Below are 24,466 nucleotides of genomic sequence, written 5' to 3'. Positions count from 1 at the left end.
AAATGGTCACCGTGAGGCCGTGGAGTCTTACTGAAGCCAGTAGAGACTGAGAGCGATGAGAAAAACAACGCGACTGACTTCCCTCATCTGTTTGCGCGCATAGACTCCATGTTCACATGCTACATGAACGTCCGTGTATTGCATGGTGCATCGTGGGGAAAACATAATTTCTTGACGATAGAACTTTCTTAGTAATTTCTTGACGAACTACTTGACACAGTAGTTAATAATAATACAGATAATAATAATAATAATATAATGATATCTTTAAACTATTTTTGTCCGTTCCATTTTCCTCTGAATATAAAGGCCATCTTTTAATAGTACTGTATGTCATTTTTGTCCACTTACTATCCATTAGCTATTATTTTTATTAGGCCTATTATTGTCAGAATCAGAATTAGCTTTATTGCCAGTTATGTTTGCACATACAAGGAATTTGTTTTAGTGACAGTAGCTCCACAGTGTGACAGAATGACAGCAACAGGACACAGATAATAATAAAAAATAATGTACAAATATACAAAATGGACAATATACAAAATAGCACAAACACAATATACAAAATAGACAATTCAGTATGTACAGGTATGTTAGGTGCAAATTTGAAATGTAATAAGTATGTGTGTTAAATAAAAAATAAAAAGTATGATAGTGTTGTGTGTTTCATGTTTATTGTTAAGAGTTCAAATGTTCATGAGATGGATTGCCTGAGGGAAGAAACTGTTCCTGTGTCTGGTCGTTCTGGTGCTCAGAGCTCTGTAGCATCGACCAGACGGTAACAGTTCAAAGAGGGAGTGTGCTGGATGTGAGGGGTCCAGAGTGATTTTACCAGCCCTTTTGCTCACTCTGGATAAGTACAGTTCTTGGAGAGTAGGGAGGGTTGTACCAGTGATTCGCTCAGGAGTCCAGACTACCCTCCGTAGTCTTCTGAGGTCAGATTTGGTAGCTGAGCTGAACCAGACAGTTATTGAAGTGCAGAGGACAGATTCAATGATGGCAGAGTAGAACTGTTTCAGCAGCTCCTGTGGCAGGTTGAACTTCCTCAGCTGGCGATGGAAGTACAACCTCTGCTGGGCCTTTCTGACAATAGAGTCAATGTGATTGTCCCACTTCAGGTCCTGAGAGATGGTGGTTCCCAGGAATGTGAATGACTCCACTGCAGTCGCAGTGCTGTTCATGATGGTGAGTGGGGGGAGAGCAGGGGGGTTTCTCCTGAAGTCCACGATCATCTCCACTGTTTTGAGCGTGTTGAGCTCCAGGTTGTTAAGACTGCACCAGACAGCCAGCTCCTTAACCAGCTTATTATTATTTTTTAAACAACCTGAGATTACTTAACCTTTCCCATTTTCCTCTGAATATATAAAGACCATCTTTTAATGTGGGCTACTGTATATACACTTTATGCATGCTTTATAATTTTTCCCAGATACAATGGTGCTGGAGGGCACACTGGTTATTATATTCAGTACTGGGCCATACTGACCTAAGGAACTGAAATTGGACACAAATGTTAAAATCAAAATTTCATGTATTTTCAATATCGTCTGTATCTAACATATTCTGGAAGTATATCAAGTGTATAATTCATCCGGATCCAGAATATTCTATCAACCCACATTTCATTCTAAGTGTTTGGATGACTTTCTCCACCCCCCAAAACTCATTGGCTTTTCCCAAGCCTTTAGTGGGAACCCTCTAATTCATTATTGTAAAGCACACCACTGTCTTGATCGGCGTCAGTGTCAGTGCTGCCCCAGCACAGTGGAATTTCACCGCAGACATCATGGTAAGTGTGAGACTGGGAGGATGCTGTTTGATTGATAGATACTTAGAAAGGCATTAATATCTGTTTGATTTGAAGTACGGTGGAAGCTCTGAAAATGCATTGGTGGTCATATGGTAGAAACTTCTCATGTATTATTGCTGTCATAAACCTCAACAAAATATTAAGAAGTCATATAAAATGTGGCTTTTTACAATGTTTTTACATTTTATATATGCATATAATAATATTTTACTTTGTAAACATATATATTATATAAATAGAATTTAAAAAGTCACATGCTGACCACTTATTATGTGCTAATGTATTAATACTATTGCCAGATTGGCTTGCAGGTCAGGATCAGCAACATGGGAATTGTCTCTTTATGCGTAGTATTGCTGCTGGGGTCAGAGATCTGCATAGCAGGTATTTCCAAAGTTTGTTGATATATGGATATATAATATAAAAGTGAAATATTCTTGCGTTCTGCATTTACTATGTTTTTGTTTCATGTGAAATTGTTATGATGTAATGTCATCACACAGCAGCACATTAAATTATTTCCTGTATAGTATACTTCAGTATAATCAGTTCTGTTTCTGAAAGAAATACAATAGAGGCATTGGTTACTTTTACAGAATCTCATGTAATTTCATAAACAGCAGTTACGATGAAATCTGTGCCAAGTCGTCTTGTCTTCGCCGCGTGAAGTTCTTGAATTTCACAGGCCTGTCATATGATAAATGGCTGAACAATCAGCTGGGCACATCATCAAAGATAGTGACCACATCCTGCTTGGCACACTTCACACCCCATTCTGACAGAGAGGAAGTCAGCCAGCTGAAACCCTCTCAAAAACGGTTATAAATCAATTCAAAGCCTTGAACAAGCAGAACAGTGTTTAAGACATGCCAAGCTATGACAGCATGTCGAGGACCCTCTGTGTCTGTCATAAATTCAATAGGAGGAGCTGATGAGTGTCAACATCACTCTATGGTGTTGATGGAGTCCTGAGGGCCTCGCTCAACTTTAGCTTCAGATACTCTTTGACTGCCCTTACCAGGCCTTCGTGATCAAGTGACAAAAAACAGTAACTCCAATTAGTCACAGTTCAGCCCTGCAATGAGATTGTTGTCTCTCACTTCTGAGAAATTAGGAAAAACGCAGCCAAACTTTGCGGGCTCCGGAAACCCGGAAGCTGCCTAAGAGAGCATCAAACGCAGCCGGGCCATTCACTCAGCATTTTCTCCCCAAGATTCGCAGACTGAGCGAGGATGGGGCTGCCGAACAAAAGGTTCTCTGATGACTCTGGCTAATTTAAGATGGAGCTATTTGTGACTCAAATGCAGCAGGAAATGAGACTCCCAGCCAGAGGACTGATTTGGCAGATCAATAGAGGAGCCACTGAAATCTTGGCCATGTCTTTCTGTGTCAACTTAAGGTCACTTTTGAACAAACACACTCTTGAACAGATCTGAGGTTTTCAAATGTGTTTACTCAGTAGGACTCTGTTTTGTTTATCGACTTCAATCCCTTCAAATTTATTGATGTAATGAACAGGGTTCTGTGATGAGATTCTTAGTATTATCTACACTACCGTTAAAAAGTTTGGGTTCAGTAAGATGCTTTTTCTTTTTGAGAGAAATTAAGACTTGAATTCAGCAAGGATTTAACATTCCATTCATGGTTTCCACGAAAAAATATTAAGCAGCACAACTGTTGTCAACACTGATAATTAGAAAAATGTTTATTGAGCTGCAAATCAGCTAATTAGAATATTATTTCATATTTCTGAAGGATCATGTGACACTGAAGACTGGAGTAATGGCTGCTGAAAATTCAACTTTGCCAACATGAATAAATTAGATTTTAAAATATATTAAAATACAAAACAGTTATTTGAAATGGTAATAATGAACACAATATACTGTTTTACTGTATTTTTGATCAAATAAATGCAGCTTTGTTAAGCACGTAAGAGACTCCACTGACTCTATGCTTTTGAGCGATAGTGTATATAAATGTATTTGTTTTTAAAATAAACTATTTATATTAATAATATAATGTTTCCATTTCAGCAAGGCAAGAACTGATAGTTACCACCATCAAGGTAAGGATTCAAATAAGTTAAAAATGATCAAACATTATGTTATTTTGTATTTTCATATTATTTATAATAACAATAATTTCATTGTATTAATAGTTTATTATTTACGTTATATGAATTTTTTTATTTCAGCAAGACCCCTACACAATGAGCAAGGGCTCACAGTTGGAAGGCTACTGTATGGATCTGCTCACTGAGCTGGCTAAGAAACTGGGTTTCAAATATAAAGTTCACCTGGTGAAGGATGGAGCATATGGCCGGCAGGATGAAAGTGGAAACTGGAACGGAATGATTGGGGAGGTTGTTAGAGGGGTGCGTGATGAATTTTACAGAAAAATACACAACAGTACTGCTACTGTACTGATGCATATAAACGGAAAACCAGCATAGAAATCAAATAATCTCGATGATATTAATCCTTCCTAAGTAATGTCAAACCTTCCATGTATTTTGTTCACAGGAAGCTGATCTCGCCGTGGCTCCCCTCACTCTCACTGCTGCCCGTGAGAAGGCAGTGGGAATGACAAAACCTTACATGCAGACCGGAATCAGTATCCTCCTCCGCAAAGATATAGTTTCTGAAGAGGCCGGGTTTTTTGACTTCCTCTCCCCCTTCTCTGGGGAGACCTGGTTCGGCATCCTGATTGCATACTTTGTGACTGCAGTCTGCATCTGCATTGTGGGAAGGTCAGAGAAAGGAGGAGAACACTACAGACACATACAAGAGTCCTTACTTATTTACTGCACAAAACATTGTATTGGTAAAGCTGTAAAACTGCTGTGCTGTTGTCCAGGATGGTTTCTGAAACTCAATTCTATATTTGTCTTTTTATATCAAGGTTGAGTCCATGTGAATGGAGTCAGCCTGAGACAGAGCCAAATCACTTCACTCTCCTCCACAGTTTGTGGTACGCTGCGGGAGCCCTAAGCCTGCAAGGTAATCATGTATGAATGTAATAGCAGTTTTTAGGAGTCAAGCACTGAAAAGACCAAAGTCTTGATCCTTCGAATGCAGAATGTATTTTATAATCTAGTGTCCACCTAAAATAAATTAAACCTACTATTTAGGTTTAATTTATTTTATTAATTGTTTTAGTTTTAGTTCGGTTTTAGTTTTTATTATTTCCAGTTAGTCATTTTAGTGCTTCAAATTAACTTTAACTTTAATTAGTTAGTTGCCAAGGCACCATTTCTAATTTTCATTTAATGTGTTTTTCATCTAATAATTATTTATTTCAGCTTTATTTCAGTTAACAAAAATGTTTTAAAGGCTTTAGTGTACGATAAGCACTGTTGTCCATAAACAGTAAAAAGTAGCAGCATTTCAAAAAACTTTTCAACCACAGATGCATCATATGCATCATATTGCCATGGCAATAAAAAAGTGAAAGTAGTGCACCATTGTCAATTTTCTGGCGATGATAAACAGGAAGTGGAGCTCTGTCTTTTTGTATATAAAAACAAAACTTGGAAAATGTCAGCGCCACCATGCCCTTACAGAGTCTACAAAATGTTAACACCTGCACCTCCTACTTATCAAAAGATATAAGCAATAATATACTTTAAAAACAGGAATATGTAGCCCTACAGTGTATTCTCCACATACTGTATAGTCAGCATTATACAGGATATAGTTCACTGGGGTGCTTAGCCCTTTATTGCTGCCTGGAGCTATTTTTCTATCTAAACTATTTTTCAGCCGTTGATAATGGAAGGATAACGTCTTTTCCTCTCATTTGTTTTGCTGTCTGCAGGTGCAGGCCCTCACCCTAAAGCTGTGTCAGGAAGGGTTATCAGTTGTACCTGGTGGTTGTTTGCCGTGGTGCTCCTGGCCTGTTATTTTTCCAGCCTCAGTTCCTCTCAGGGGCCTGACTCGGCACCGCTCATGATTAAAGGTTTTGAGGACTTGGCTAATCAGGACGTAATAGAATATGGAACACTTGCCGGCTCCTCCACCCTTGCCTTCTTTAAGGTCTGATCACAGGAATTATTTCGTCACATTTTTTCCGATTACCAGATGCTACAGAAAAGATTCCATAATGTTTTCTTTTTGCACAGAACTCAAATAACCCATCTTACCGTCGCATCTATGAGCACATGGAGCGGAGAAAGAGTTTTGTGTCCTCCATGGATGAGGGTGTCCAGAGAGCAAAAGAAGGAAACTATGCTTTTATTGGAGAATCAGTGTCCTTGGACTTGGCTGTGGCACGCCATTGTGAACTGGTCCGGGCGCATGAGGTCATCGGGATGAGAGGTTACAGCATTGTAACTCCTCTTGGTGAGACAAACATATTTATGCAGTTTTAAATGGATGTACACTATAAAAATGATTTTCCAAAGCTATAAATAAAGTTTATTGGAGTATGTTTTAATAGAAAAATACAAGTCTTAGTCTTTCATCTCTCACAAGATCTCATGTTAAATTCAGTGACTTTAATTATTTTTTAAATTTACTAAAATTTCGGAGTGAAATTTTAAAGTTATGTTTTTGTTGTTGAACGAGTTTAAAAACGTATACATTAAAGCTATAGTTCATCAAAAAATAAAAATTTAGAGAAAATGTATTCATCCTCAGGCCATCAAAATGAGTTTATTTCTTCAGAGCAGATTTGGAGAAATTTAGCATTACATCTCTTGCTCACCAATGGATCCTCTGCAGTGAATGGGTGCCGTCAGAATGAGAGTCCAAACAGCTGATAAAGACATCACAATCACAAGTAATCCACACATCTCATTCTGATGGCACCCATTCACTGCAGAGGCTCCATTGGGGAGCAGATTTTTATGTTATGTTTATATGTTTTTATGAAGAAACAAACTAATCTATAGCTGGGTTTCCATCCAAAGTTGTGAATTTAACTTGTGTGCAAAATTGGCATTTCGCATAAAACATTTGAAAATAAGCACTGCTTCCAACCAGTCAAAGAGAACAAAATCGTCCCTTCCTGATAAACCGGCACTAAATATCACTAAATAGGAGAAGCCACTGAATATAATAATTTTCATATATAATAAATTACTTGCTTCTCAAATTGAGCAGATGAAACACAATAAATGCAGTCATTGCTTTCAGAGGTGGATGCCTGCTGTTTGGGAATGCAGTCGTGTAAGACAGTTTTGGGAGGCAATTATACAGAAATATTTTGACAACATTCTTTGCTTGGACTTAAAAGAATTATCAGGTTATGACATCCCATAGCGCGGAAGTCACAATACTTTTTTGATGTGCGTGGAGTTTGTTTACAAAATATGTTTCCATCTCCCATTATTCACATTAACACACTTTTTCGCACGTCAAAATCTACCTCAAGACAGCCTAATTTTTATTTTTTTGCAAATTAAGTGATATTTTTTCTTAAATTTGGTGTTTCCATCACTCTTTTCTGATGCGATACTTCAAAATGCGCATAAGAACAGGGTGATGGAAACATAGCTTATGTCAGCAAATTTTCATTTTTGCATGAACTATTGCTTTAAAGTTAAGCCAAAAAAAACAAAAAAACCTTTGGATGAATTATTTATTCAAAGAGAGACACAAGACATGTTGCCGTTGCTGCAGTGAATGGTTTTAATGCCACAGTATTTTTGGAACAGGATCTCCAATGCTGAAGAATCTGAGCGTGGCCATCCTGCAGCTGAGTGAGGCTGGGGAGCTGGCGTACCTGCGCACTAAGTGGTGGGCCAGCAGCTGTATACCAGATAGTGCTAAAGGCTCATCTCTGAGGGCCCATAGCATGAAGGGCATCTTCCTGGTTCTGGCTATAGGCCTTGGGATTGGAGTGCTGCTCTCCTTGTTTGAACTCACCTCAAAGTCTCGCAGCACTGCAGGGGAGCAGAAGGCAAGTAATGCCAATATAAACACACACACACACGCACACACACACACACACACACACACAAACGATCTGAATGAACTACCACACCAGGAAGAAAATTTACAGTTTTTCATTGCTGTTAATTTTAAGCACAGATTTCAACTGTACAGTAGCACATTTCAATATGTTTTTGTTCATTATAATACAGTTGATGAAAATAAACCTGTTCTCATCGATACAGAAATCCTGCTGTGCAGTTTTGACTCAGGAGCTGACCCATCGTTTGAGAATGACCAACACAAAGGGAGACCAGGAAACCTCAGACAAAAACAAGGCATAAAGTGCTCAACAACCGATGTAATTCTTGCAAGTCTTAATTCAATGCAAGTCTTACATTATTAGGTTTGTACATTATCTGGTGCTAGGCATTATTACTATTTCCCATTTATTTTTTAACATTTTCTTTTTTTGAACTGATTTAGATAAGCTGTACTAAAACTGCAGAGATTTTAATACATAATCTTATTTTTTTTCTTTTTACATTTAAATCAAGCTGCCTGTCTGTTCAATGAAGATGCAATGAGACACCTTTTAATTTACATCTTGCAGCAAAATCTCATGCAGTTGTTTGTATTAGATCGTTCTCATGCCTTTCATCTTGAAACAATATAGAAACAGAGATTTTTAAACCAGCATTACGACTCAAAAATGTTACATGTGAAATCTATTTTGAAAAGAATGACAGATTGGAGAAAACTGAACAAAGAGTAAATTTGATTTTATGTTTGTTAAATTCTGTACATCAGAGGAAATGTTAGTAATAAATTCAGAAATGCAAGGAAAAGGTCTATGAAAAGTAAAATATTTCATGCAAGTAAAAATGACAAGTAACATATTACAGTAGTTTTCTAATTCAAACATAGGAAACATACATAAAATTATATTGAATTAAAAAAACGAATCTTGCTGTCACAAAAGAGGTATGCATTCTGGCACCATGTATATTAATGAATGAATAAATTTGATCTAACACCAAAGTGTGACTGCATTTTTAACAAACATGAGAAACATATTACTGAATTGCATTTCATATTACATATTGAAAACTAAACAGTTTTCAATTCTGAATTGCAGCTTCCAAATGCAAAAGTCCAAATGTAACATTCCAGGCTCCTTTTAGAAAAATTATTATGAGTCCAGATGGCATGAGTTGACGAGTAAGATTTAATCAAGATAATACTTGTACAAAATACAAATATGTATTTATGTAATTGCTTCTCTTCCTGTAGCATCTGTCCATATCCGTAATTGCAGTGAGGAATTTTGTTATTTTTGTTTCTTCTTAGGTTTCACCTGCATGTTTTTTTTCTACAATGTCGAAGAATCTAAAAAAAAAAGGAAAAAAAAGATTAAAACCCCCCCACAAATTAACATCAGTGAGATCTCTTGTAAGCTCAAATAAAAAGTGTATTTTGTTTTACTCAACCAGCATGAAAAGAGCATTAATTTAACATAATTACTCATTTAAAAAAGGCACTTTTCTGCACCTTACGACTTACCTCTGAAAAACAGTGGCGAATGGCAGCGAATCTCACACATCTTCTGCTCAAACAGAGCATTCATTTCCCTCTGCAGTGTGCCCATTGTCTGCTGCTGGTTGTCAGGGAAACGGGATGGCAGAGTACTGAGGTCAAGGCTGTCCAAACTACTTAGGCTGCTTGATTCGCTCTCAATGAGGTTGTGATTATTATAAACAGAGTTTTTTGGTGCAGAGTAACTGCACTGAGGGACAGGATGCAGATTGAGGAAGTCTTTCCTAACGTGATGGGGTGTGTTTGGTGGCGAGGGCGGACGACGTCTTGGGACGCTTTGTAATCTACGTCCTTTAAATGGTGAATCTTTGGAAGACGGTGAGTCTGGGTCATTCCCGCGTCTGCTCAGCACAGGGGTTGCAGGGATTGCCAACGGCTGCCACTGAGGGTTAAGCCTACCATCTAAAGAACGTCCAAATTTATTCCTGAGCAGCACAGTTCTGGTGTTTAACGTTCCACTGGAAGGATCTAGTACTCCATCAGGTATTGGGTGGAAATTTAAGGGTTCACACTCTTTTGTAGGTTCGGTCTGAATTTTCGGACTCTCTTGAGGTTCGTACATCTGTTCTGAATCCTCAGATTTAAGACCTGTGATCTGCTTCGACAAGGACTGATTATTCAGTGTAGAAGTGGGAACCTTTATCTTAGTAATCGCTAAGTTTGTAGACTCACACTCCTGTTTATTTCCTTTTGGAACAGTCAGCTGTTTGTTTTCTTCAAGGTGTGATTGAACCACAGAAATCTTAATGTCCAAATCTGAACTGTCTTTTGAATCAAATGCTAAGTTGGTGTAGTCCATAGCCACTCCTTCTCTACCAGAGCATGTGATAGAGGACAGGCGGCACCGTGCCTCGTGAGATCCTTCCGGCTCCTGAAAACAGACCTTATGGGCCCTTCTCAGGGGTTCACTTTGAGCTCCTCTGAGCAAAGATGCAGACTGTGAGGTGCTCCTGCTGTCCTTTGAGCTCACGTCATCACTGTAACGTCTGTTTAGAAAGTCTTCTTTGGTGTAGCAGTCAGATGAGCCCTTCACCACTTTTGCTTGGCTCTTTCCAGCTGCTCTCCGCAGGAAGTTTGGGCCAAAGGATGTCCTTGTGCCATTTTCAGAGGTCTGCATAAGGTTTTTCTGGATTAGCTGCTTTACTGCGTTGCGTGACTTGACCTGGTTATCAATGTATCAGCAAAACAATTTTATAATTTTAAAATGGTGATTAACAGAGAAGTTCACTTCCAGAATGAAAATTTCCTGCTAATTTACTCATCAATGTGTCATCCAAGATATTTATGTCTTTCTTTCTTCAGTTGTAAAGAAATTAAGGTTTTTGAGGAAAACATTCTATGATTTTTTTTCCATATAGTGGACTTCAGTGGGAGCCAATGGGTTGAAGGACCTAATTGCAGTTTCCATGCAGCTTCAAAGGGCTCTACACGAACCCAGCCGAGGAATAAGGGTCTTATCTAGTGAAATGATTGGTCATTTTCTAAGAAAAATACAAATTTATATACTTTTTAACTACAAATGCTGGTCTTGAACTAGCTCGACCTCATGTATTGTGGAATACGGTAGGCGGAAGTATTAAGGTACTGACCCAGTGTTTACAAAGCCCAGTGTTTACAAAGCGAACATGTAAATAAAGTCAAACGCCATTTACAAAAAAAAAAAAAAAAAGGGTAAAACGATTTTGAAGTAGGAGAAGAAAATGAGATGGAGTTTTTCGCCCTGCCCAACCTTTTTGAACCGAAGTACACAGATGAATAACTAACCGCATGTAACTTTTCCAACGTGATTGCACAGTGCCTGAAGACGTGCATGCGCATCACAGAGCTAGTGCAAGGTAAGCATTTGTGGTTAAAAAGTATATACATTTTTATTTTTTAATAAAATGACCAATCATTTCGCTTGATAAGACCCTTATTCCGAAGCTGGGATTGTGTAGAGCCCTTTGAAGCTGCATTAAAACTGCAATTTGGACCTTCAACCCATTGAAGTCCACTATGGAGAAAAATCCTGGAATGTTTTCCTCAAAAACCTAAATTTCTTTGCGACTGACGAAAGACATGAACATCTTGGATGACATGGGGGTGAGTAAATGATCAGGAAATTTACATTTTGGAAGTGAACTTCTTCAACAACAGTCAAAAATTCAGTAGCTATATTTATGCAAGAGAAATTAAATTTTATAAAAAGTTACCTTTCCTGTGATGTCATTAATGGCAACATGCACAAAGATAGATGCTTCTTCCATACCTTCTAAATAAACATGTCGATAGCCTGTGGAACAAGGAAATAATACAATTCGGGAACTATTAACAAATTATTGACAAAAATGTAATTATATACAGCATTCTCTGTCCAATAATGTCACTGATTGGCATGTAATTTACCTGGCATCATGCTTTTAAATGCTATGGTTCTCTGTCCAATGAAGTCTCGTCCAATTGGATCATGGTCCCAAACCATAAAGCGTACTAAGGCAATCTGAGGCATGTGCAGAGTAAACACAAGTGTCTCCTCCCACATGGGGTTAAAACCTGTTACATGGGCAAACATTGGAAACGGTTTACATTTAGCTTTCCTATACCAATAATTTTTTTTGTGTAAGCTATATATATATATTTAAGTATCATATAAGGCTTTTATATTACATAAGATTTTTAATATGAAAGCAATGGTTCATTTCAAATCGGACATAATGGAAAAATGATTTGCAGTTCAGTCAAATCACATGATTTTGTTTACGTCTGAAAAATAATGACAAAACAGTGCACAAAACACAAAAACACACATTTTTATTTCTATTTAAAATTATTATCGCATACTGTTGCCATCAGCCAGCCACAAAAAAACCCCCACAAGATTCCACTGCCAAGTTCTGTTTGCACAATTCAGCTTTGTACTTACCGTTGTCATCTACTACTCTTGTCTGCTGTTTATTGCAATCGATAGGCAATCCAATAATCTCCACTTCCACAAAGGGATCTATGATCTGGACAACAAACATTCTCAGACAGCTTGTAACATTTTATCATTTACTTTAATTTCAGTATGAGTGATCTCACCTCTCCTCTGTCTCCTAACATGGAGTCTTTTGGCTTTGGTAGCTGCTGGCCACTAATTATCTTGAGCACTAGCTGAGATTTCCTGTGTCCTGGCAAAGGGTCTTCCAGCACAGGATTAAAGGCACCTGAGGACAATCATTATGTGTGGTGAAAAGTGACTTTCAAAGAAAATAATACATTTAATGCATCAAAGAAATGTGTCTTTTTTGTCTGCACTCTAGAGGCACCAGCCTACCTTTACACAAGCATTTTGGCTTCAGTACATAGCCACAGTTTCCATTCGCTGCAAATTTTGCCCTGTTCAGCTGTAGCATACGGCCTTCTGTTTGATAGTTGAGAGCGACTGGAAAGATGAAACAACATTTCAAACAAATGCATGGTGCAACTGTGAGAGAGCCATTTGCTAGCAAGGATCCATTGCTGTTCAAATCAAAGTCGTTGCTGTTTCATCATTAATGAAAAACAACAGGCTTTGATGATAATTAGAAAGGAAATTATTCATAATAAATTGAAGAAAAAAGCTAATTCATGCCTAAATGACATCCTGCGTTCCAAAAAGGCTGAGGATTGAAGTTACTAGAATCAACGCGGTAGTTGTAAGGGTAGACTCGTAAGAGCTGTCGTTGATTAAAGCGAACTAACTGGGCAGGCTGTAGCTGCAGAATCTGGTTAGTTAGGCTTTCGTTTAAGGAGGACACTTGCCAGCTGCACATGTATGCTGCAACACACATAAAGTTTATTTAGACATACAGTATACATCAAGAACACTTTAACAGTTTGTGCTTATTTAGTGACTAGATCACTTATATGGATATTATTGAGGTTGCAACTGTATTTACATTGGTCTTACCTTGAGTTTCTATATCGTGAACTCGCACTGACTTTGTGTATTTGACTAGATCAGAAAGGGCACGAGAAAGTCTCATTGTTTTCCTTCGTCTGAAAATACATTTGCATAAAACACCAACTATTATTAAACTGGACAGATTTGGATTAGATCAGACCTGACATTGCATCACACACTGTAAAAATATTTGTAAGAATGGTACAATACAAAAGTGAAAAATTATGTTTAATAAGACAATTAATGTTACTATACAAGTGATGTTTTTAGTAGTGCAGTCAAACGATTAAACGCATCCAAAATAAAAGTTTTTGTTTACATAATATATGTATGTGTACTGTGTATATTTATTATGTATATATAAATACACACACACACACATGTATATATTTCAGAAAAAAATATTTTTATATATTAAATATATTTATTTATGATATCAATTATATGAATATACAGTGCCCTCCAAAAGTATTGGAAAAGTAAAGACAAAATTGCTCTGTTGACTGTGGAGTCAAGACATTTACAAATATGATTAAAAGATGAATATGAGACAAAACTACAGAATGTCACATTTTATTATTAGCCGTTTCAACACACTGATGTTTTACCAGCTAAGAAGTTCAGCACTTTTACAGTTTCATCCCTCTATCTGATGTGAGCATAAGTATTGGAACAGTTGCCTCACAGGTCTTTCTAAGTGATCAGCTGTGTCCTGTTGCATTAATTCTTCACATATTAAAAGCAGGGAATGTGTCGTATCAGTTATATCCATTACTTCTGCATTCTGAATCTTGCATTCGATGATGACACACACAAACCAGGATGAAGACGAGGGAGCTGACTTTGAGAGAAAATCAAGCAATTTGGATGCTAAAAGAAAAGAGGAAGTCAGTTAGAGCTCTAGCAAAAACAAAGGGCATGGAGAAATCAAGAGTTTGGAAACCACCAGCGACACCAGCAACCAACAACGACCTGATCGGCTGAGAAAACAACAGTAGTTGATGACAGACAAACCATAAAAGCTGTGAAAATGAATCCTAAAAGACGTGTCTGTAAAATCATCAACAACTTCCAGAAAGCTGGGATGATGCTCTGACAATCTACTGTCCTCAGGAAACTTTGACACAGAATTACAGATGCTACACAGCAAGATGCAAACCTCTGACCAGCACCAAAAATAGAAAGGCAAGAGTAGAGTTTGCAAAAAAGCACAAAGGTGAGCCAGAAGAGTTTTAGAACTGTGTTTATGGACCGATGAGACCAAGATGAACCTTTATCTAAGTGATGGGAAAGCAAAAATGTGGAGAAAAAAAGGGAACTGCAATGATCCCAAGCATACATCCTCATCTGTAAAGCATGGTGGAGGTGGTGTTGTGGCATGGGCATGCATGGCTGCCTCTGGAACAGGCCCTCTCAACTTTACTGATGACTTAATGTATGATGACAGTAGCAGAATGAACTTGGAAGGGTACAAAACCATCTTGCCTACCAATATTCAAGAAAATGCCACCAGATTCATTGGGAAGTGCTTCATATTGCATCAGGACAATGACCAAAAACACCCTGCCAGTTCAGTCAAGGAATTTATAAGGGCAAAGAAATGGAAAGTCTTAGATTGCCCAAGTCAATCTCCAGATTTAAATCCGATTGAACATGAATTTCACCAGCTGAAGAGGAGAGTAAAGGAAGAAACTCCTCAAAACAAACAACAATTGGAATTGGCTGCATCAAAGGCTGGGAAAAGCATTTCAAAGGATGAGACCAAGAGTCTGGTGATGTCTATGGGTCACAGACTCACTGCTGTGATTGTGTGCAAGGGATCCACAACTAAATAATAGCTTTTAATCTTTTATATCTGCCTTATGTTCAACTGTCCCAATACTTATGCTCACATCAATGAGTGGGATGAACTCGAAAAGTGCTGTTCTTTTTATTTGGTAAAACATATGTGTTGAAACGGCTAATAATAAAATGTGACATTCTGTAGTTTTGTCTCATATTCATCTTTTAATCATATTTGCAAATGTCTTGACTCCACAGCCAACAGAGCAATTTTGTCTTACTGTTGCAATACTTATGAAGGGCACTGTAAATAGACATGTAAACACGTGTAAATATTTTCAAAATATGTACTGTATGTGTGTGTATTTATATATACATTAAATATACACAGAAACAAAAACGTTTATTTTGTATGTGATTAATCGTGATTGAACACAGTTATTTTAGTATAATTGAGATATTATTATATTTTTTATCTTTTAAACTTGCTTTATTTTTATATGTTCTGTTTTCAGTTTCATTTTAGTTAAAGTTTTGGAAATTTTGTTGTGTGTTTTTGTCATTTTTATTGTTTTTCTTTTTTGTTAATATGTTTTCATTAATTTTTTATTTTATAAGTTTTAGTACATTAATAAGTTATTTCAGGTTTAGTTATTTTAACACATCAAGATAAACTGATTGAAAAGAGGAATTGTTGAAATAAAATAAGTTTAGGTTTTTCATATAATTTATCACAGTTGAAATTAATTTTATTTGATCTATTTATCTATTTATTTTATTAAGTAACAAGCTGTACAGTACTTTAACATGATTTGTTATGGTTAAAATATTTTTTCTAAGTGAGAAATACAGCATATGCATTGAAATACAGAGAAAATAAGTTTCCAGAAGTCTCTATCATTGATGCATCACATTTCATTTGATTTAAATAGTTTCTTATTTTAGTTGTAAGTTTTGTACACAGGGGAGTTATGCTATGTTTTATGTTATTTAATTAACATTTAATGAACTATTAAAATATAGTCATGAACAGCGCTGGGGTAACGCATTACAAGTAATGCGAGTTACGTAATATTACTTTTTTCAAGTAACTAGTAAAGTAATGCATTGCTTTTTAATTTACAAGAAAATATCTGAGTTACTTTTTTCCCATTTATTGATTGACAGTGCGCTGTGTGAACATGCTGTTACTGTAGTTCTAGACTAAATGTGAATGTGCATTAATTCATCCCACTCACAAAAAACAGATTTAGTATTCATTAAAATGAAATAAAACAGTGAAATGCACACTCAGAATATGACGCAAACCTGCAATAATTAAATGTTAAACAACACAAATGTATCTAATCCCATTTTATTAACCAATGTCTTTGCTGCTGACCTTTGATGATCCAGTTCAACCATACTAATAAGCCAAAATGACTTCAGATAAACTAACAATTGTGCTTCATTGTTTTGTTTTTTTATTTCTGAAGAGTGTTGAACCTTCTTCTCCTGCGTTCTACTGTACAGACGTGAATTTACTTTTCCTTCAGCCTGAGGTTTATTCATGACACTTTTTGGTGTGAAAGGGCTTTTACATTTGCTATGATTAGAACTTATTGTATTAAAAACAATCAAGCCCTGCTCATATTTAAAAAGTAACGCAAAAGTAACGTAACGCATTACTTTCCATAAAAAGTAGCTAAGTAACGTAATTAGTTACTTTTTTAGGGAGTAACGCAATATTGTAATGCATTACTTTTAAAAGTAACTTTCCCCAGCACTGGTCATATATATATATACAGCTAAATATGTAGCTGTTTTTTTTTTTTTTTTTTTACAGCAAATTCAACAACAAACTGTATCTCCTGAAATACTCACTTGCCATAGTTGATGACCTGTTTATCATTACTGCTTGGAATTTCCTGCTCATTATCAGAGTCACTCAGGACAGGCTTCTTTTTTAACTTAACCCGCTTTTTCTTCTGAAACACAGATAATGGAACATTATAACACTAGTATAATGCTGTTTTTGTGAGATTTCTTTTTCCTAAATTACTGGAAATGTAATATGCCTAGTGGAAAGTCCTTGGAGACCTTGCGCCTGAAGCTGTCCATGAACAACCTCCGTGAGCGTTTCTGTGATTCATCGCCCGTCTCTGGTGCTCCTTCAGTGGTCTGTAATCCAGAACACAGCAGTTTTTAGTTAAACACTCCAGAGGGGGAATAACCCAGTTATTCTAATGTAGAAAAAAGGAAAAAGCATCTCACATCTCCATTAATTTGCTCCTCTTCCTCCTCATCCTCTTCACCGCTGTCTTCATCAGACACATCTCCTTCCTCTGCATCAGCATCAATGTTTGCTGGCAGCTTCTTTCCCTGGAAAGCACCGCAATGTCAGGTTTTTCCATGATTTAGTCACAAAAAAATCCAACATCTACAATATATTACCTCACCTTGACAAGCACTTTCCCTTTTAAAAGCTCTGGAGATGGCAGACGTCTGGACTCATTCACATTTATATTTGACAGGTCCAGCTTGTCCTGTAGCACTTCCATGAGGTGCTGAGCCATTTTCTTCTGCTGAGGCACAGTGCAGTGGTTCTCTATAGAAAGGATCACTGGATATCTGATAGTGGAAGAAATAGTTAATATTATATTAATTTTTAATTATTTATTATATTTTTTCTTTATATTTTTATTATTACCATTATTGTTATTAATTATTATTTTTATTATTAATTTCTATAATCTTAGAAAATAATTAAAAATATCACTTACTGAGTTTTGGCAAATGCATATTTGTTGATTGTCTCAACAACATCTTTAAACAGGATTTTTGAGGTAAGTGTGTAACCATGATGCACAATAGGTTCCCCATCAGGACCATCCCAGCAATCAACTGGAGAGGCAGAGAAATTTGAAGTACTTTATCCAAAAAGACATTCACTTTGATCTACAGCGTGTTGACAACAAGCATTTAGGTTGAGAGAAGTATTCCCACCTTCCACACAGCGACAGCCTGCCTGAAGCACATACGCATACATATCAACCCGAGACTGAGACAGCAGCTGATCTCCAGTCAGGTAAGTGTTGTGAGATGATGCAATATAATAATTCGTCAGTGGTTGTGTCATGTCCTGATTTACTTGATAGTGTTCTGGGTTGAAGACGTCCCCTGCAGGACTACGCATGTAGTTGGTGAAACCTTAGAAAGCAAGATAAATGTTGTAAACGTGTGATGATACAAAAGATGAAGCAAAGAAAGAGTCTCTCACCATCAATACCCAGCACCATACGTGTTTGGTTTTCAGAACATGGCTCAAACTGGTTGATGATCATCTTGCAGAAGTCTTTGGTCACATTTACCATCTAGGAAAAGAGAACATGTTCCAATTACAAATAATACGGTTCATGTCCATCAAAAGAGCAGCTTATTTAAAAAATAACTTTGTGAAGATGTACAAAATGAATCACACCAGCCTTTTGCTCATTTTCCAAGAAGCGTTGGAGGTCGTTCAGGTCCATGTGTTCTTTGTGGTTGCTGTAGGTGATCGTAAGTAAGTAAAGATCTCTGCGTGTTGAGATCAGCTTGTAAAAGGTACAGAATTCCTCAAATGTCAACGACCCCTGGTTTTCATCAGTGTCAGCCTCCTGTGAATGCACAGGGTTTTCTTTGAAATGAAAATATGTGTAAAACAATCTTACAAAATACAAATATTTAATATAGCATTGTAATACAATGTGCATGTTTTTGAGCATTGGTTAAAAGACAAACATTAATTGTCATTGGTTTTGGTGGAGACTGCAGGCAATTACACACTTATTTATTACATATATTTTATTTGAATTCAAGTCTAAATTAGATATTTTTGACAGCACTGTTTGTACTTTTAGTGAAAGTAGTGTTATGGTATTGGTTGCAGTAGAAATATATGTCTCTATTAAGGATTAGAGGCTCTAGAGTTAAGACCTCAACCAGATTCAGACAACGCCATCTGTTCAAAGTAAACCATATGTTACTCACTGAGCTTACTTATCTGCATCTTTGCTAACAGCACGGTGGAAGTGTATAATATGGCAAATATAATATGGCAACTTTTACGCCAACTATGTAGAAATAGTAGAATTAATTGTGAAAAACACTAGCTAGAATTTGATAAGCTCCTCAAACTAGCTTGGTTGTTTGCAGATGGTGGAACTGAAAATGTATCATGGTGCCCCACAAAAACCTTAGGCAGCACAACTGTTTTCAACATTGATAATAATAAGAAAGTTAATAAAATAAATAAAAAAGATCATGTGACACTTAAGACAGGAGTAATGGCTGCTGCAAATTCAGCTTTGCCATCACAGAAAGACATTACAATCTAAAATATATTCAAATAGAAAAGTTATTATAAATTTTAATAGTATTTCACAATATTACTGTTTTTCTGTATTTTTGATCAAACAAATGCAGCCTTGGTGAGCATAACAAATAAAAACACTTAAAAAGAACCCAAACAAACAAAAAACTACCATCCCCAAACTTTTTACTGGTAGTGTATCCTGTAACTAAAACTTTTTTTTTATTCACTCGGAAAATAAGGGTGAAGCTACACACTTTTTAAAACCAGCTCCGATTATAGCAATGTATAAAATGGGATTTAAATGTAGTTGGTGACTCCCCAAAATAATGCAATGTGGTATGTATTTTTGATTATGAACTTTTTCTCTCTTTTAAATGTGGATCAGACCTCTGCACATACAACCCATGTTGACAAGGTATAATGTACCTGGAACATTTCTCTGACTTTCTGCTTTGGAAGGTTCACATTGAGCTTGTGGAGCAACTGTAAAACCTCTCCAATGCTCAGATTCCCATCTCCATTTTTGTCTGCTTCTGAAAAGGTCTGTCTCAACCATTTGCAACAAGATGTAAGGAAACATCCACTCTCACATAGAATACATAACAATTTGCACAAACATATGTGTGGTATGTATGGAAGCCAGTTTCCACCACTGAATAAAAAATAAAAAAGGTAATTGAGACCTTTTATCACACAATTCAGATTTTTTTCTCATAATTGCGAAACTGAGACATTATAACTTGCAGAAACAATTCAGAATTGCGAGATATAGGCTAAACTCGCAATTGTGAGAAAAAAAGTCAGAATTGCGTGTTTTTATCTCGCAATTGTGACTTTATAAATCGTAATTGTGAGTTTATATCTCCCAATTTTGAGAAAAAACAGAATTGAAAGAAAGGCAGAATTGCAAGATATGCCTATCTCACAATTCTGTCAAAAAAGTAAGAATTGTGAGGTAAAAAGGCACAATAACCGTTTTTTTTTTTTTTTATTCAGTGGCAGAAACGGACTTCCATAGCTATGGGTGGATTCTGACCATAAGTGGACACAATTAAAAGGATATTGATCTCGTGTCCGTTGCCTTTTTGCTAGAGTGTCCTCGTCACTGATGCCTGCCAGCAGGTATTTAAGGCCAGTAATCCAGGTTCGTGCCTCTTCTCCGTTCGTGGACACCAAATCAAGAGATTCCACATGGTCTCCATGGTAAATACTGAAGCAGCAGTTTGGATCAAAGTTATTGTTGGCAAATCGCCTGAAGACCTCAGTTCTCATCCCCTCACAGACCTCATGGATGGAGTCTATGGTGACTGAATAAAACAAGAACAAGAATAAATAGTACAGTGCTCTTGTTTGATCATTTTTTCCAGTGGTTCGGACTTGAACAAAGCATTTTTATTCGACAGAATGATCTTGGGACAATATTGCTGCAAAAACACTATCCAATACATATGTTTGCACTGGTTATTCACCTATAAAATCAAATACGGCTTGTGCACATGCGTATTTATCTTGAAGCTACATGCTAATGTACATCTAAATGTAGACAAAACTAACTTTTTGCAAACATATACATTTAAAATGTATACTCCTTCTCTTCCAGGAAAATGGAGCAAAAATACTGATTCAAGAATCATTTGCTCTCAAAAATGAAAAATGACCTCCTTGCAAGCACAGAAGGGAAAAAAATATTTGATCCCCTCCTGCTTTTATACCAGTGATACTCAAATCTGGCTCGCGAGATCCACTTTCCTGCAGAGTTTAGCTCCAACCCTGATCAACCCTCGCCTACCTGTGATTTTCTAATGATCCTGAAGACATTGATTAACATGCTCAGGTGTGTTTGATTAGGGTTAGAGCTAAACTCTGCAAGAAAGTGAATCTTGCGAGCCAGATTTGAGTATCCCTGTTTTATACGTTTGCCCACTGACAAAGAAATTATCAGTCTATAATTTTAATGGTAGGTTTATTTGAACAGTGAGAGACAGAATAAATAATCCAGAAAAACACCTTTCAAAAGAGTTTTAAACTGATTTGCATTTGAATGAGTGAAATAAGTATTCGATCCCCCATCAATCAGCAAGATTTCTGGCTCCCAGGTGTCTTTTATACAGGTAAGGAGCGGAGATTAGGAGCACTCTCTTAAAGACTCTCAGCTCCTTACCTGTTTAAAAGACACCTGTCAACAGAAGCAATCAATCAATCAGATTCCAAACTCTCCACCATGGCCAAGACCAAAGAGCTGTCCAAGGATGTTAGGGACAAGATTGTAGACCTACACAAGGCTGGAATAGGCTACAAGACCATCGCCAAGCAGCTTGGTGAGAAGGTGACAACAGTTGGTGTGATTATTCGCAAATGGAAGAAACACAAAATAACTGTCAATTTCCCTCGGTCTAGGACTCCATGCAAGATCTCACCTCGTGGACTTTCAGTGATCATGAGAACGGTGAGGAATCAGCCCAGAACTACACGGAAGCATCTCGTCAATGATCTCAAGGCAGCTGGGACCATAGTCACCAAGAAAACAATTGGCAGTGCCAAAGTGCCAAAAACGAGCTCTTTGGCATCAACTCAACTCGCCGTGTTTGGAGGAGAAGGAATGCTGCCTATGACCCCAAGAACACCATCCTCACCGTCAAACACGGAGGTGGAAACATTATGCTTTGGGGGTGTTTTTCTGCTAAGGGGACAGGACTGCACTGCACCAAAGGACAATGGATGGGGCCATGTACCATCAGGGCCAGGGCATTGAAAATGGGTCGTGGATTTGTATTCCAGCATGACAATGACCCAAAACAAACGGCCAAGGCAACAAAGAAGTGGCTCAAGAAGAAGAACATTATCCCATAGAATTATAATCCCATAGAAAATCTGTGGAGGGAGCTGAAGGTTTGAGTTGCCAAACGTCAGCCTCAAAACCTTATTGACTTGGAGAGGATCTGCAAAGAGGAGTTGGACAAAATCCCTCCTGAGATGTGTGAAAACCTGGTGACAAGAAACATCTGACCTCTGTGATTGCCAACAAGGATTTTGCCACCAAGTACTAAGTCATGTTTTGCGAAGGGGTCAAGTACTTTTTTTCACTCATTAAAAAAGCAAATGACAAATGAACCAAAGGTGACATGAGCAATAATTTTCACCATCTGTTTCTTGACTCATTGTTTGATTGTAAGACATCAGTTTCTAGCAAAGGCAATGCTAAGGGTTGATTCTTTCATTATCTCCTCTATCAAAAGGAAATACATGAACAGCAAATTGCGCATGTCACGTGATTTAATGGCGTGTTGAAAATAACAAGCACGTGTTGGTGTGTCTCAGCAGAATAAGCAGGTTTCTATGCGACTCACTTTTAGCTCTTTCATGTTTTCTGGAGGGCCTCCAGCGGATGCAGGACTTGTGCTCATCTAGATAGAAGAGGCGCACCAGAGCCTTGGATTTTCCTCTCAGTTTAATCATTTGAGATCCGGCCTGCATGCTGCAAATGCATCTCTCCACTGCAAAAGCAAATGAGGACTTTTATTATTAATATTTGGCTGCTCATATGATAAACAACCTACTATTATAACTATCCTGGACATTTCCTGCCTGGGATTTCTAAATGGCCTAAAACATCCGGGGTTGGCTTTGTTTTACAACTGACATGCTCTCTACAGTTCACACACATACGGTACACATATTTGTACTGCTTTGACCATTCTCTGTAGATCCAACCTTCTCTCCCGCCCTGATTGGTCATTTAATTACAATGCCTATTGGTCAAACTACTTTTATGAAACAATAGGTATGAAAAGTATGAAAACAATAGGAAAAACAAACCAACATGTTTAGAAATCCCGTCCTGGACAAAAGTGGTATTAAGGGCACCCTACTCGCCTTACATATTTTGTAATACGGAAATATTAATTCCTTTCGTCATTAACGTTTTTATTGAGTGCACCTTTAAGAAAATCCTTTGAATGTCAGAGTTGAATTGTTCAAGCTGATGTATCAATTACCTTCTCAATCAGATTACACAGCTGCGTCACGCACGCACAGGTTCATAAGGGGGTTTCTGTCTGCTGGCATGCATCATGGAAACAGTACTAAAATGATGCAAACTCTTACAGCGACGTAATGAGAAAAAACACAAAAAAAACTTCCACTTCTATTTTAAGATGGTGGGGTTTGAATTAGGCCAATGCTATACCCATATATTATTATCACGACTTTTTTTCTCCTACTTTCTGCTTATATTCCAGAATGACATGGTAATGGACCAGGAGTCACTAAAGGTTACTTTTAACAGTCAAGTCAGGGTATGTTTTCAAAAAAGTTGCTTTGGAGGAGCGGATCAAGGACAGAGGGGTCATGTGACGCAGCTAGTCAGTCTAATCTCTGCGGATTGTTTGTGTCCATATGCCGCCGTGAGAGGTGTTTCTCATGATGGAACACCGTCTTATTAAAACTCTCTAATTATTTTAAGTGCACTTAAATAAAAGTGTGTAACATTCAAAATGACTCTAAATATAAAACTGAATAAAGTATGAAACATTTCATTTAACAATTATAGTGAAAAAAAAAAAAACATGAGATTTGGTGTATTAATTCTTACCTATCTGGCCCATTCTCCATTTCGGTGATGCAACAATACTTCCCCCTATCCAGAAGAACTCCTCAGCCAAACGTGATATCGCAGTTTTCTGCCATAGTTTAGGTGAAGTCATTATAGAAGGAGAGGGCGATCTGAAAAGTGAAGGTGACCTCCTCCCAGGACTGGGGGGCCGCCTGGTGAGAGATGGTGAAAACAAGACTGGAGATGATGGTGCCATTCTCGGAGATGTGTTCATAACTGCAGGACTCTTGTGTGGTCATAACCCAGACCTCTGGTCATGTCCCTCGCCCACCGTATTAGACCTGTAACTCATAAGGTCAGCTTTCTTCCAACCAGCAAGACAGGGGTTACTGAAATGATGAGCCAACACTTCTCAAGGGGAGAAATGTGCATGTGGACAGATTATTTAATTCCAGGTGGCACCTCTGTTTGACTGATCCTCTTAGTGATTGACCCTCCAACTGGTCCATTGATAGTGAATTTTCTTCAGATATTCCAGTGCAAGTGTTCAATTGGACTGCTGTTGTGGACCGGTGTGCTGTGGCTGCAAGTTTAGGAGGAACTGGGACTGGAT

At 37.4% G+C, this 24,466-nt stretch overlaps 1 protein-coding gene and 1 pseudogene across 2 annotated transcripts; one reads left to right on the top strand and one right to left on the bottom strand.

Annotated features, from left to right (window-relative positions):
- Positions 1 to 2: 2 nt before the first annotated feature.
- On the top strand, positions 3 to 8,030 carry grik6 (glutamate receptor, ionotropic, kainate 6; the record flags this gene model as incomplete). Its single annotated transcript, XM_079393011.1, has 10 exons — positions 3 to 11; positions 2,110 to 2,194; positions 3,847 to 3,878; positions 4,008 to 4,187; positions 4,336 to 4,562; positions 4,715 to 4,812; positions 5,630 to 5,847; positions 5,934 to 6,153; positions 7,470 to 7,714; positions 7,932 to 8,030. The coding sequence occupies 10 exons, from the start codon at positions 3 to 5 to the stop codon at positions 8,028 to 8,030; spliced, it is 1,413 nt and encodes a 470-aa protein (XP_079249137.1).
- On the bottom strand, positions 7,807 to 24,004 carry LOC306854752 (1-phosphatidylinositol 4,5-bisphosphate phosphodiesterase eta-2-like; annotated as a pseudogene). Its single transcript has 21 exons — positions 23,893 to 24,004; positions 22,649 to 22,795; positions 20,351 to 20,608; positions 19,728 to 19,844; positions 18,433 to 18,603; positions 18,228 to 18,321; positions 17,954 to 18,157; positions 17,731 to 17,851; positions 17,407 to 17,578; positions 17,222 to 17,329; positions 17,048 to 17,128; positions 16,832 to 16,935; positions 13,193 to 13,281; positions 12,875 to 13,060; positions 12,578 to 12,685; positions 12,343 to 12,467; positions 12,185 to 12,269; positions 11,668 to 11,814; positions 11,475 to 11,554; positions 9,250 to 10,444; positions 7,807 to 9,075 (listed from the first exon to the last, which is right to left on the bottom strand). The product of its transcript is annotated as a 1-phosphatidylinositol 4,5-bisphosphate phosphodiesterase eta-2-like (transcript).
- Between the last annotated feature and the right edge of the window lie 462 nt (positions 24,005 to 24,466).

The sequence above is a fragment of the Barbus barbus genome, assembly GCF_936440315.1.
Source record: "Barbus barbus genome assembly, chromosome: 35".
NCBI lineage: Eukaryota > Metazoa > Chordata > Actinopteri > Cypriniformes > Cyprinidae > Barbus > Barbus barbus.
The sequence above is the reverse complement of the archived record's forward strand: the minus strand, read 5'-3'. Positions and strand labels throughout refer to the sequence as shown.